Here is a 13001-nt window from a genome sequence, read left to right on the forward strand (position 1 = left end):
GAATGAAGGGCATATCGCACTGAAAGCAGACGATATGCTGTTTGCCACAAGGAAATACCGGGCACCTTATGGACTAGAGCAGGTGGAAAGGAGACAGGAGGGAAAGGAGCTGGATGCAGCAGGCCCATTGCATGTGGCTCTGACAGAGTATAAGGAAACGGGTCCAGCTACACCATCACCCCTATCAGTGGGCACCCCTGGGGATAAAAGGAGTGGTCCCGTAGAAGATCGATTCAGAAGGATTCTTGAGAGAAGGGAAGCAGAATCGGGGGAGGAGAGCATGGATGAAAACTCTCAGTGAGGCAGGAGAGGATATGGAGGTGGGAAATACACCGGAGCCGAAGCCATCAGAGGAAGAGTTCACTACGCAAGAACTGTTGAAAGATCTGAGTGGAGAAGATTGGGCAGACACCCCCACGCCACCTTTGACCTCATCTCCCCGCAAGAACCTATAGTTGCCACTGACGAGCGAGAATCCCAACATGGGAATGATCTTCCTGAGTGCGGAGAAAAGGGAGAAGAACACCTTTGAGGGAAACAAGGATGCCTTCATAGGCACTCTGGATGCGGATGCTTGGCGAAGATTCTTGAGCGATTTTAATCGAGAAGTGGACGACGACACCACATTGGATGATTTTAAGGAGGAGCTATGGGACACGGTGGCGAAGTTCGGAGAACCTATCCTGATGGGGACAGGTCTGGAGGAGAAAGCTAGAGGAGAGCTGCTGAGCAAGATGGTCGAGTTGAGGAAGGCACCACGAAAGACCAGAGAAGACAAATGTAAAGACAGCTCTACTCCGAAACAAAAAACTGACGATAAAATAATTGAACATGTAAGGGGGGATAAGATCGGAACTAGTAATATAGTTAAAAGTACTAATATCCTTAAGGCTCGAGCAGGGGGAGGCCAGAGTTGGAAGGGTTGGACGGAGACAAGGAAGTCGAATCAGTGATGATAACGACAACGCCCCCGAGTAAAGACGTGAGGTCTCGCAAGAGGAAGAGAGACGTGGAGGGATTGGGCAGTCCTTCAGCGGATTCGGTCTCGGAGGAAAACTTGAGAGAGATGGCCCCCATGGTTCTGGCACGATGGAAGACAGCAGCCTACAAGAGTAGCTACGAGCCGAGGAAACTGCTCGACGTAGAAAAGGAGATGGAGATCCCCACCAGCTCAACAACGGAAGAAGACTTCAAGCCTCAGAGGATAAAAATGAAGCGAGGTTTGACGAGCGGGCAGACTTGGGAAGTGGACGTCGGCAAAGAATGGGTCTCAATTGAACACCAGGCTACCGGGAAGCAAGTGACTAGTGATCCTCTTGAGAAAAATAAAACGAGGAACACCGCCCGACCGTGGTGGGTGGCCCTGGAAACATTGCAGGAATTGGAAGACTGCCTGAAGAAGCTCGACAGTGGAGTGTCACGCAAACGACGCAACTGGGCTACCCAGCAGAAGGCTGGTATCAATAAATTAGAATTGGGAAGCCAACTGAAGAGAACTTGGCAGAACTTGTTAAAGGATCATTTTGAAGAAGCGATGAGAATATCCTCATCGGCATCGCCGTTGATGGCGAATCCCTTCATTAGGACCGCAGGACAACTGACAAGCATTAGGACCGCAGCTTGTTGGGATGCTACCTGTTTCTTGAGGTGGACAATGTCAATGATGACTGACAGTACCATCCTAGCATGTCACCAGAGAGCAATTAGAAGCAAGACGCTGGAAAGGAGAGTCTCCACAGTCATCTTGAATGTGAACCAGAGTACTGGGATAGAAAAGGAGGACGGTTCTAGGCAATCTCTAGAGAGCCAAAGGAAGTTAGATGAGATACGGAGATTCTACAACAAGAAGTTCGAGGAGAAACACGACGTTCACCGTAACTTGGCTTCTTCAGGAGTGCCTTTCCTAGACTTAGAAGCTGGAGGTGCCCATAGAAACTATGAGGTGGCGGAGCGCTGAAGTTCTGGACAGAGAGGATAATGGAGATAGACCCTGTGGAAAGAGAGAGACCTAGTCTAGGTTTGATTCTCGAGAGAACACCGGAAGTAATAAGTGTGCCACGCTCAAGTAAAAGAGTAGAACTAAAAATGGGTAACGGGAACGGCATGTTGACCACGAATCTGGGAGTGGTGTGGAAATTGCTCAGGCCCTCCTGGTGTCCACATCCCCATGCAAGCCTGATCGAGGAAGTCACTGAGCGAGTGAGATTGGCGCCGACAGAGGATGAAGATTTAGCGACCTTGAGTATAGTACATAGACTGATCCTGCCTCATATGAAGGAGTCGAGTGAGATGACGAGTGGAACAGGGTCGGTAAAGAAGATGGAGCCAGGCAGTTGTCTTGACTCGACGTGTGGGAATGGCGAGCACACCTGTGATGGACGATCGTGCGTCAGGATACAGTCTTTCCAGAAAGAAGACCTAGTCACCTGGTTTGAAGATATCACCGAAAGGGAGAAAAGTGAGATACAGATAGTGGCTGAGTGTTACGCGAGTACCACTGTAAACCTAGCAACAGCTCTGGAATTCTTCTCAAGAATGTGTAGTCTCCAGTCACTGGAGAGGCTAGAGTCAGAACACCACTTGGTGACCGCGTTGAGCGTGGAGTCATGGCCCGGAGTGTTGCAAGTGACCCAGAAACACATCAAGAGTTGGAAGGTTGGATCGAAGCGGAGATGGCATTACCCATGAGCGAAGCCTATGGACTGCCTCTAAATGCGAAGTCCCTAGTGGGGTCAGTGATGGCCAACCTATGTGGCAGCCACTATCCATTACACATGGCGATGGTAGAAGTGTCCAGCCAGAGGGTATTGATAGACAAAGCCTTCTCAGTGCCCAAATGTTTAAGACTAGCTCGGATGTCACATCATTCACACAAGCTGTTGAGGAAGGTCCGAGGAACAGTGCCTAAAGAACAAAGGGATGACTTGAGTGAAAACTGGGGTGAAGAACTTCTAGGCTTGGAGAGCGAAAATACAAGTGACCTCGAGAGACAAAACGTGATTGGGAAACCCATGGTAGGTGCCCCTAACTTGGGAGAAGTCGACGTGATACACGAGAAGATGATGGAACTTGAGCCTCTCCGGGAAGCCTCGGGAGAACGCAATCTTAGGAGCATCGACCTCACACACGGGGACTGTCCATGCCACTGTCTGGCGCAGACAGTGTGGTACCCAGACCAAGCCAATCTCTGCCTGACCTGGGATGTAGAAGAAATCAGGTCGTTGGGATTACCCGAGAATCAACAAAAAGTGACCATCTTGGTGGTGAGCACATGCTGGCTCTGCGATGGATGGAAGAAAACATAGCAAAGTATCGAGAATCGAAGACGCCTACAGCAGAGTCGATTCACGCGATAGATTACAGCAGGAGACTTGAGTTGTTCGAGACAGCATGCAAGGTGTTCGCCATACCAATGGAAGTCAGACACGTGTGGAGCCGCTTGAGATTCTTTCCTTGGTTTCGCGCGACGTTAACATCCTGGTTATATGTAGCGACCAAGGATCACATGAGGTAACATCAAAAGGAATATCGACAATTCCAGGCCGAGATAGGACCAGATGCCTTCAAGAGACCTCTGCTGACCCATCGAAATGCGATCACGACGGGGTGGAAAAGAGTGGGTAGAGTATCCAGAGACAACACTAGAGCGAGGGAGTCAATACTGGAGGAGGATCTGGCGAAGAATGTAAGCCTGAGTCTTCACAATTCCTTCTGTTTGAACCGGGAGTCGAAGGTGAAGAGCTTACCGAATCAAGCGAAGAGATTGCAAGAGCAAAGGGAGTGGATGCGATCCTATGAACAGCTGAAGGCTTGGGAGGAGATAGTGATCAGCTCCGATGACGAAGAGGCACTATTGGAACAGATCACAGTGTCAAAAGTATCTGGATCGGGTACCTCGAGGGCGAAGAACACGAGGTGAGCCAGTGGCTCAAAAGGAAAATTCTAGAGTCTTGAGTCTTGAGAGGGAGGGGGCTCGAGGGTGAACTCGGATGAAATCTGGGTTCACGAAAAAGAAAGTTTAACAATTAAGATATTGTTATTAATATGCTAGATCTATTATATAAATCAAAATGCTGCATGACAATTTCCTGATTGAATAGGACAAAAGAAATTTTATGTGTGAAAATTTTATATGGTCGTGAATTTTGGAAGGTAGATAAAATTAAGTCTGCTGCAAACTTCTGTAAATGACCACTGGCACTGTATCTTGAGTGACACTCGGGCTTCTGGGGATTCACTGACAAACAGCACGCGATGAGGACATCGATCTTGAGTCCGGGGAGTATGTGCCAGTCGGTCATGTCTGGAAGTTTGACCTTGAGAGACACGAAAATACGTAATTTTGGAGTGGAATTTTAATTTTCAAAATTTCGAATAGAGCCTGTCATGCTCAGTTTTCTCGTGCCAACTGAAAACAAAAAGTGAAAAATCAGAACATCCGAGTTTACATTCGCGGAAAAGTGCTTGAATAGAACAGCGGGAAATTGCTATTCGCAATTTCCAGATATAAAATAGGACACGAGTAGAGCTGTCTTATCCCAAAATAGGAGGAGAGACAATAAAAAGAAGAAAGAACGACCATTCGGAACAGACTAGAGTGAACCTTCAATGGAAAGGTGGACAGCTTGAGTGTCCCAATGGTTCATACAAAAACTCAAATTCTAGAGCCAGAACTTACTTCTGTTACCAAAACTGACCAGTATCAAACTTATTTAGTTATATTATCCAATTCTTGAGTTGCTTACCAATTTAATTACTCCCTGTACTCGAGTACATCAACATGTGAGTCCCCAATTTAAAATTCTCGAGTGTGTTTTATGATTGTTATGTTGAGATAAGGCGAGTTCTAGGTTGATCCATCTGAAATGAATCAAAGTTCCACTGTCCAATAAAAAGTAACTTAACGAATGTTTCCGACCCTGTTTTTAACGGCGTTCATGTATTTTGGGTATTTTGAGACCTAAATATGGGAACGTTCTTATTTTCTAGAGTGGGGGGATATTTTGGTAGTAGCCTTTAAGCTGTAACGGGTTCTAGTCTCATGTCGCAAGCGAACCGAATTGGCTTCGACCGTTCTTGAGGTCGAAAAACACAAGAGATAGTGTCCCTGACTCTTGAGCCAACGGTTATAGGGCCTATTTTTCTTAAGCCTCATATGTGACCGAAGTAGGCAACTGTTACAACTCACTTCAATTGAATGCAAAAAAGACAGAATTCATCGTTTTCAGCAAAAAACATTCAAGGAAAAAGGATGAAAAGTATACTATAACTCTAGATGATAAAATAATTGAGGAAAAAACCAATGTTAAATACCTAGGAGTAGTTTTAGATCAGTTTCTCACATTCCAAGTTGAAATCAAAAATATTCTCAGGAAAATGGCATGCGGAATAAAAACACTTCAATCAATCAAAAAGCCATTGCCAGTGAAAACAAGACTCTTGATAATGCATGCACTGGTAATTAGTCATTTGCATTACCCAGCAATTCTTTTAAGTGGAATATCCGCTAACCTAAAGATATCTCTGGAAAAACAGTTAAGCTGGGCAGTAAAAACTTGCTGCGATCGTGCAAAATACGACTCATCTTCAGACTTGAAGCTAAAACACAATATATTACCAGTGACAATGTTTCTGGACTATAAAATATTATGTCACCTTTGGAAAATACAACATCAATTATTGCCAGCCTATTATAACATTGAGTATGATAACCACCAAATAGATATTATTACAAGAAACAAAAAATTATATTTCGGCGACAGATACAATGGGCAATACATAGAAAATTCCTCCTTTAAAAAGTCCGTCATAATCTGGAACAAACTAACAGATGATAAAGTCAACTTTAAAGACATAGTAACATACAGAAAAGCAAAGATAAAATTCAAAAATTATTATTTATTATTATTTAAAGAAGACCACTCTGTGGCAACTCATGGTAAAGTTTCATGGAAAAGCTTTAAGTTTATATAATAACATTTATTTATCAACCACCTTGAAGCTCTCAGGTGAAAAGTAATCATCGATAATTGTAATCGAGTTTGTTTTGTTTATTGTTATTGTAACTATGTGTATCTAATGATGTTATAATATTTTTATGAACTGATAGGAAAAAAAACAGAAAACATTTGACTTACACTTGTGTATTGAAATTAATTTCGATGTGCAATTAAAGTGTTTTTTTTTATCTAGAGTTTTTTTCGTTTTGTTTTTCGTTTTTTTTCTGTTTATTCAAATAATTTCAGTTTTTGTTAAATTAACGTAATTGGGTATTTTTGAGGGCAAATATATTCATTTGGGATTGTGTTTCAGTTCGGATGGGCCGTAAAAGCTTTAAAAACTTATTACGAAATTTTTTCTGACAACAGTTTTTTTTTCGGCTTAACAGGTTTCGACCTTAAATTTGTCGCCTTTGTTGCCGCACGGTAAATGATCATTTATTGTATATTTAAATGCGGGCTTCTTTATCTCGCCATGTTTAAGCTTTTTCAACGCATTATTTTTGCATGTTCAAGCTATACCGTATATTGCAATGGTTAAGAATTTTTTCGATTTTCCAATTTGATTTTAACGGTTATTTTACCGAGTCTAAATTAAGCAGTCCAGTATCGAATTAGGGATTGCGAATTTGGCCTCCAATTTTGAATGCTCGAATCATTTTAGTTAACGGAGAATAATGTGAATTCAGACACATTTAAAAAACAATATGGAACAAGTCCGAGGAACGTTTCAAGAGTAGCACCAAATTTATGTTTAAAAAAAATCTTTTTAAATGCTATATAAAAAACAGTCAAGATTCAATCTTGGTTATCGCCGAAAGTCGGCACCAACCGAGTCGTCAACTTCAACAGCAAGAGTTTCAAGCACACAGCGGCTGTTCCACGCTGTACAGCAATGCCAAGTCCCTGCCGCAAGAAAATTGTCGCTCTGTCGTCGCCAGTAGCTTGCGTCACTCGTTTACCAAGGCTTGTTATAAAGCGCAGTGTATCAGTACCCAGACCTCCGAGAGTTTCAATCGCAATGGGTTGGAAGATGTGTGTTGCTGATATCTCTTCGTATTTGGCGCGTTTTCGTGATTCCGCTGCATCTGCCAGTGGGTCCTTCTCGACTCGCGAGCTGGATGTACGAGCATGCCAGTCTATGTACGCAGGTGAAGTCCCAAGCCAATGCTCTTCCGTGCGTCCATGGAACCAGTGTGAGTTCATTTGGTCTCTTACGGTCAGACTGGAGTAATCCCTGGGGCTCGATGATCGACGGGACGTTGGCTTGAATAAATGCCCTATGAATAATATGATTGCCCATCGAATGGCTCGCATGAACAGATCTGCTCTTCTTGCAAACTAATGCATGCTTACCATAGGCATCGACTATATCGCCACAAGAGCACTTGTGTGTGGGGTACAGACCGGTGCGCCAAGACGATAACTTATGGCAATTCCGAATTCATCATCTGTGAGCGGGAGTGCTAGTGTTCTCGAGGGAAGGGCGTTGAGCCATTCAGCAGCTTCGGGGCACACCAAGCCGTTCAAGCGGGCTCGTGTCCTGATTCTTTAAGCGACTCAGCTTGTTGATGTATCATTGGGTGTGACCATTCGTTCTGTTCGAGTTTGCGCTCTGGTAGAGGTTCATCACTGTTTATAGTACTTCGCCAGTGTTTTACTACAGATCCTATTAGAGATTCAGTTCTTGCTTCATTGGCATAGATGTTATTACAGATATTTAGAGTGCTAAATATGGATAACGCATACGCAGCAATAGCCAGTTTCGAGACCTGAACAATACCCATTCCACCCAGTTTGCATGGCAACGTCAAAATCTCCCATCGTGGATCGTCAACCTCGACGTTGAAGATCAACTGTAGTGTTTTCCGGATACTCTCGTCGAAACGGTGAAGGGCGTCTTTTTTCAGGAATAATGTTGATGTTCGCAGTATGTACATCAGTTTTGGAATGTAGAAACAATTCTTAAGTAGGAAGAAAGCAACATGTGACGGAAGCGATTGCAGTCGAATGCACATACAACGGAGTTCGTTGAGTTTATCTTGAACAACAGTTTCTTGTGCCTTTTCGCCAATCGGGGCACCTAGGAGAACCAAGTCCGTAGGTTAAATGATGGTCATGTGGGGAAAAACTGCTAAGAAGGACTGAATGATTGAATTCTTTTCTCTGGCATCATCGCAAAATACAATATCCTCAGACTTGTTTTTCAGATTCAGATCCAGTCCGATCTTGACACCTTCTGCTATCACGGTCTCAAGGTCTATGAGGACATTCTGCCGCACGATATCACCGACACTTATGTCATCCACGTAGCCAGATTTGAACAATGATATAATTACTTTCAGAATATCGATAAGAAAGACCTTCAGATGAGTCGATAAGAAAATCACCAAATGAAAGACAAGTCGTCTCGCTATAACAAAGATAGAAAAAGTTACTCAGTTCCGGCATATGTTCTTGTAGTTTCTCAGCTACAACATCTCTCCGTATAGAGTTGAAAGCATTCTTAAAATCGAGTTATAGTAGTACAGTGCCATCAGTGGTATTTTCGACATAGTTCCGCAGTGCATGTGCAGCGACTTCAGCTCCGCCCATAACTCTGCAACCCAACTGGTGTGGAAGGAACAGATCTGAATGTCGTTTTGCGGCAATTTTAGCTGCACATTTTGCGGTCAATCTCCGGAGGACATATCCTGATGCGATCGGCCGGATTCCACCGTCTTTCTTCGCTAACGCGCATAAATTCGCACCAGCAATGATTGGCTTGATATCTCGGGGAATATCAATAACAAGAAGAAAGTTGCAGAATGCTGTCAGAGCACGGAGAAACTGGTCGTTATCTTCACCTGTTACCCAAGCAGTCCTTCAAGTGCTGTGGCCTCAGCCCAGGTGTTCCAGCAGATGACCCGGGCTGGAAGGACATCACTCCTCTCGGTATGTCGTCGACGGTAAGAGACAAATGATCGCAGTTTGAATTTGGGAAAGGGCGCCTGTCAGGCGGTTCAGGTAGTTGCTTTTGTAAAAATCTCAAGTGTAGTGTCGTCGTTGTGAGCTATTCCGCAATCAGATGTCAGAAGGCGCACGGAGCCTCTAATGTCGCCTTCGTCGATCTTCGAGCATACTGCTCTGGCCAGTTTCACGCTTACGGACGCTTTGTTAGGTTTCTTCTGTTTCTTGGCTGTTTGGATGGTAAACTCGCGCAATTTTGAGAAACCGTCTATCTGCTTGTTTACTATCTGAGCCAGTGACTTTCTTCTGCCAGTCCCACCTCTGTCTGGCTGACGTAAACAATGACTCGGAAGCGTAAACAGCTGCATCCATAAATCTTCATTACTAGGATTGTTAACAACATCGGCGAGAGTTTTGCTGAGAATATCTCGGAACTGTCTTCGACTAGACTTCGGGACGCACTTGAGGATGCGTGGTTTATTGGAAAGGTATTTCTGTAACATATCCTGAGCACCAGACAAATAAGATCCGATTTCTGCATCATCTTCGGATAGTCGGAGGTCCGCCATCGCTTGTAAGAGGGTCGTCGCGGTCTCTTCCCGACCCTTCCGATTTTCGGCTATCTCCTCGGCGCTGTCTCCTCGCCCAAGTCGTCACCGAGCGGCCGAGAGCTGCTGGGATCGCCAGCATCACTCACGACCGCCCTCCCCCAATGCTGAAGTACTCATATGAGAAGGGACAGGACCCAACAACCCTCTCAACGAGGGCCGAGCCGCTGACCGACCCTCCCAGAGTACTGCCTTCATCAGTCGCCTTCATCAGTCGCCTTCATCAGTCGCACCTTCACATCGCCTTCATCAGTCGCACCGTTTGTGCTGTCGCGTATTGGATACTATGCACAACGCATCCACAGTGCCAGGGGTGTCCAGACCAGCTTGCGATATCCACAACTGTCATCTTGGCGCATTTTGGTGGACCCAGAGAAGGCAATCGGCGCATTGTATCGAATACACTGTTGGACACGCCCTTCTTGCATCGTGCGCAGGGATCCTTGCACGGTCGCCCCATGTGTTGCTCGTTTGGGGGTGGTCAAACGCTTTTCATCTGGAAACTATTTAATAAGTTTATCACAACAATTAGGTAAACGATAAGACGATTTTTGAGATTTTTTCAAAATTTTTCAGAAGTTTCAAATAACAAAATAATTTATGAAACTTGAAGTTCCCAATCCTGTAGTTAGGTCCTGTCAGAGTAATCTCAAAGATTGCGCATCTTGCCTCCAAGTATGACTGTTCAATTCTTTGTAGTTTTCGAGATATGACGTTTTTGTGATTTTTTTCAAAAAATTTCAGAAAACTTAAATTATTATTATTTTTTAAAAATTTGAAATTCTAAACCCTGTAGTTAGGTCCTGTCAGAGTAGTCTCAAGAATTGCGAATCTTGCCTCCAAATATGACTGCTCAATTCTTTGTAAATTTTGAGATGTGACGTTTGAAAGTTTGAATTAATTTTTTTTCAAAATTTGAATCCCCAACGCTATAGTTCGGTGTTGTCAGGGCACTCTAAAGAGTTGCAAATCTTGCCACATGCGACTGCTAAACGCGACTGCTCAAATGCTTTTAGTTTCCGAGATTTGACGTTTTTTTGATTTTTTCAAAATTTCTCAAAGAATTTATCTAAAGAAATTCAAAAAATTTGAAACTACCAACTCGATGAAGATGGAACCTTATTGTCAGCGTACACCCTTGCGTCTCAAATTTTGCCTCTTAATATGGATGCTCAAGTCGTTTTAGTTTCCGAGATTAGACGTTTTTTTTCCAATTTTTTTTTCGGGAAACTTAGGTTTAAAAAAATTCACAAAATTTTGAATTCCTAACCCTATAGTAGGGTGCTCTCAGGGACTCTCAGTGGTTGCAAATCTGGCCTCCAAATTTATCCAGAGGCCCATTAAGTTTTCGAGATGACGCTTTTAAAACGGGAATTAGAAAATAATTAAAAAGTTCGAAATTACCAACCCTGTAATTGGGTGCAGTCAGAGTACACTAAAAGTTTGCAGATGTTGTTTCCAATATATGCGGTTTTTCATGAGTTGTCGAAAAATTTCGAAGCACCTGAGGTGCGTTAAACGCTAGTCATTTGTAAGGGCTATTTGTGAACATCATCTGATACAAATATGAACTTTTTTGTAATTGAAATTTTTCAACTTTTATGAAGTTATTTTGTTCAAGTAATTTTTTTTGCATTCTTTATTTTGTAGCGCAATGTGTTCTTAGCATTTTTTTTATGTACAGTTTTCATCTCGGTTAATTTTTCATGCTATGTATACTTGTATCGCAGATAGTGCGAAGCTTCGCTTCCGTGCTGTTTTAATAACGTTTCTTTCATGAGTTCCTATATCATCGACTTTCTTGATTTCAGTTTAGAAATGAGTAGAAATTCCGGAAAGCAGGAAATAACGGGATGGCATATTTTTGTCAAGGGAATGGTTAATAGTTTTCAAATTTAGTTTGAAAATATAAAGCTGGCTCATCTTGTCCTAATTAGCCGAGTTTGTTTTAGAAGTCAAAAGGTGTGTCGAACTTCACCGAAATTAAAAGATGCTGGTGGAGGTTACTGGCCGAGCAACGTTCTGCTCTTAATGAGCGCGCCAAGTTCATAGAAATTCCCGGTGAAAAGGTAGTGACCAAAGACGGGTTGGTAAAAGTAAGTTCGTCTTTCAAACATTTCTGATATATTTTCCATTTATTTCGTTAATGGTTCAAGATAAACCAAAATTCTTTTTAGTTTAATTGTGATGCATGTGGCCAGCTGTTCACGAAGCGGAAACATTTGACATACCACAGTAAACACTGCAAAACATCAGGATCGCAAGAATGTGTTTGCACATTTTGTGGCAAGCATTTGGCAAGTCCTTTTAGTCTTAAGCGGCATCAGGTTCTTTGTTTCAAAAAGGAAGGGTTTGACTCTGTCAAGTTCCAACATGACCTTCTTGAAGATAGATGGAATCATATATCTCAAGAAACAGGAACTCAAAAATGTGTTTGCTCGTTTTGTGGCAAGCATTTGGCGAGTCCTTTCAGTCTTAAGCGGCACCAGGTCGTTTGTTCTAGAATGCAAGCATTTGAATCTGTAAAGCTGGAACATAAACTTTTGGAAAGTAGATGGAAGCATTTAATGGAGACTGAAGTTATGGCACCCGGATTGACGAAGGTATTTATTTAATTTTAAACTGAATTCATAACTTTGAAGTTACATAGTATAATCTAGATGGTTTTTTTTAGTATAGCTGTTGTAATTGTGACTATTCCAGCCACGCGAAGTATGCCACCCTTCAACATATTAAGCAATGTATCTTGGTTTACACGAAAAACAAATGCTCGAAGTGTTCACAAATTTTTGAGTCGAAGAAAGAACTTGTGATTCACTTGATGAAATTGCACGATGATTTTTCAATGGTCGAAGAGCACAATGAAGCACCTAGCTTTGATCTAAAGTTCGCATCAAATAAACGAGGAAAAAAGAGTTCGGCTGATAACTTGATAAACAATTTCGATATTTCATTAGATTTTGACTCATCTGTCGAAATCCCAAGCGGCGAAACTGATCAAAATTTTGAGACGTCCTCTAAGTCAACAAATGCTTATATTGATGTTGATTGCTTGAGTGAGGTAGATTCATCTGCGAGCCTCACCGCTTTTTATGACTGCTAATTTTCATTGATTTGGTTTAATTGAAATTTTCAATTAGCTTCTTTGTGACAAGTTAACGCTATATGATCTGAGGATGTGGTGTAACTTGAAAGAAACGGAAGACTCCAAAACTGTAAAGCTCAAGTTTTTTTCATGACAACAGTTTTGTTTCCGGCTTAACGATGGTTTTTTGTCGCCTTAGTTAAAGCTCGGTGAATGATAATCAATGCTTTCTAAGGTTGTTTAAGAATATCATTCGAGGCAAAGGTATAAAATGTTATTAGATGTCTTTTTTCAACTTTCAAGTAATTTTTTCAACTTAATTTTTCAAAAAGTTTCTCGACTTCCGTCTATTTTTCTAGT

The 13001-nt window shown here is 42.6% G+C and overlaps 1 protein-coding gene across 1 annotated transcript in view; it reads left to right on the plus strand.

Annotated features, from left to right (window-relative positions):
• The window catches only part of LOC134854559 (zinc finger protein 749-like), a 354798-nt gene extending 342103 nt beyond the window's left edge, over positions 1-12695 (plus strand). Inside the window, exons 2-5 of the mRNA XM_063870866.1 lie at positions 11366-11434; positions 11509-11652; positions 11734-12159; positions 12231-12695. Coding sequence (XP_063726936.1) covers positions 11375-11434; positions 11509-11652; positions 11734-12159; positions 12231-12659 — 1059 coding nt within the window. The 5' untranslated portion in view covers positions 11366-11374 and the 3' untranslated portion in view covers positions 12660-12695. The remainder of the gene's footprint in view (positions 1-11365; positions 11435-11508; positions 11653-11733; positions 12160-12230) is intronic.
• The last annotated feature ends 306 nt before the right edge of the window (positions 12696-13001 follow it).

Source organism: Symsagittifera roscoffensis, chromosome 9, assembly GCF_963678635.1.
Source record: "Symsagittifera roscoffensis chromosome 9, txSymRosc1.1, whole genome shotgun sequence".
NCBI lineage: Eukaryota > Metazoa > Xenacoelomorpha > Acoela > Convolutidae > Symsagittifera > Symsagittifera roscoffensis.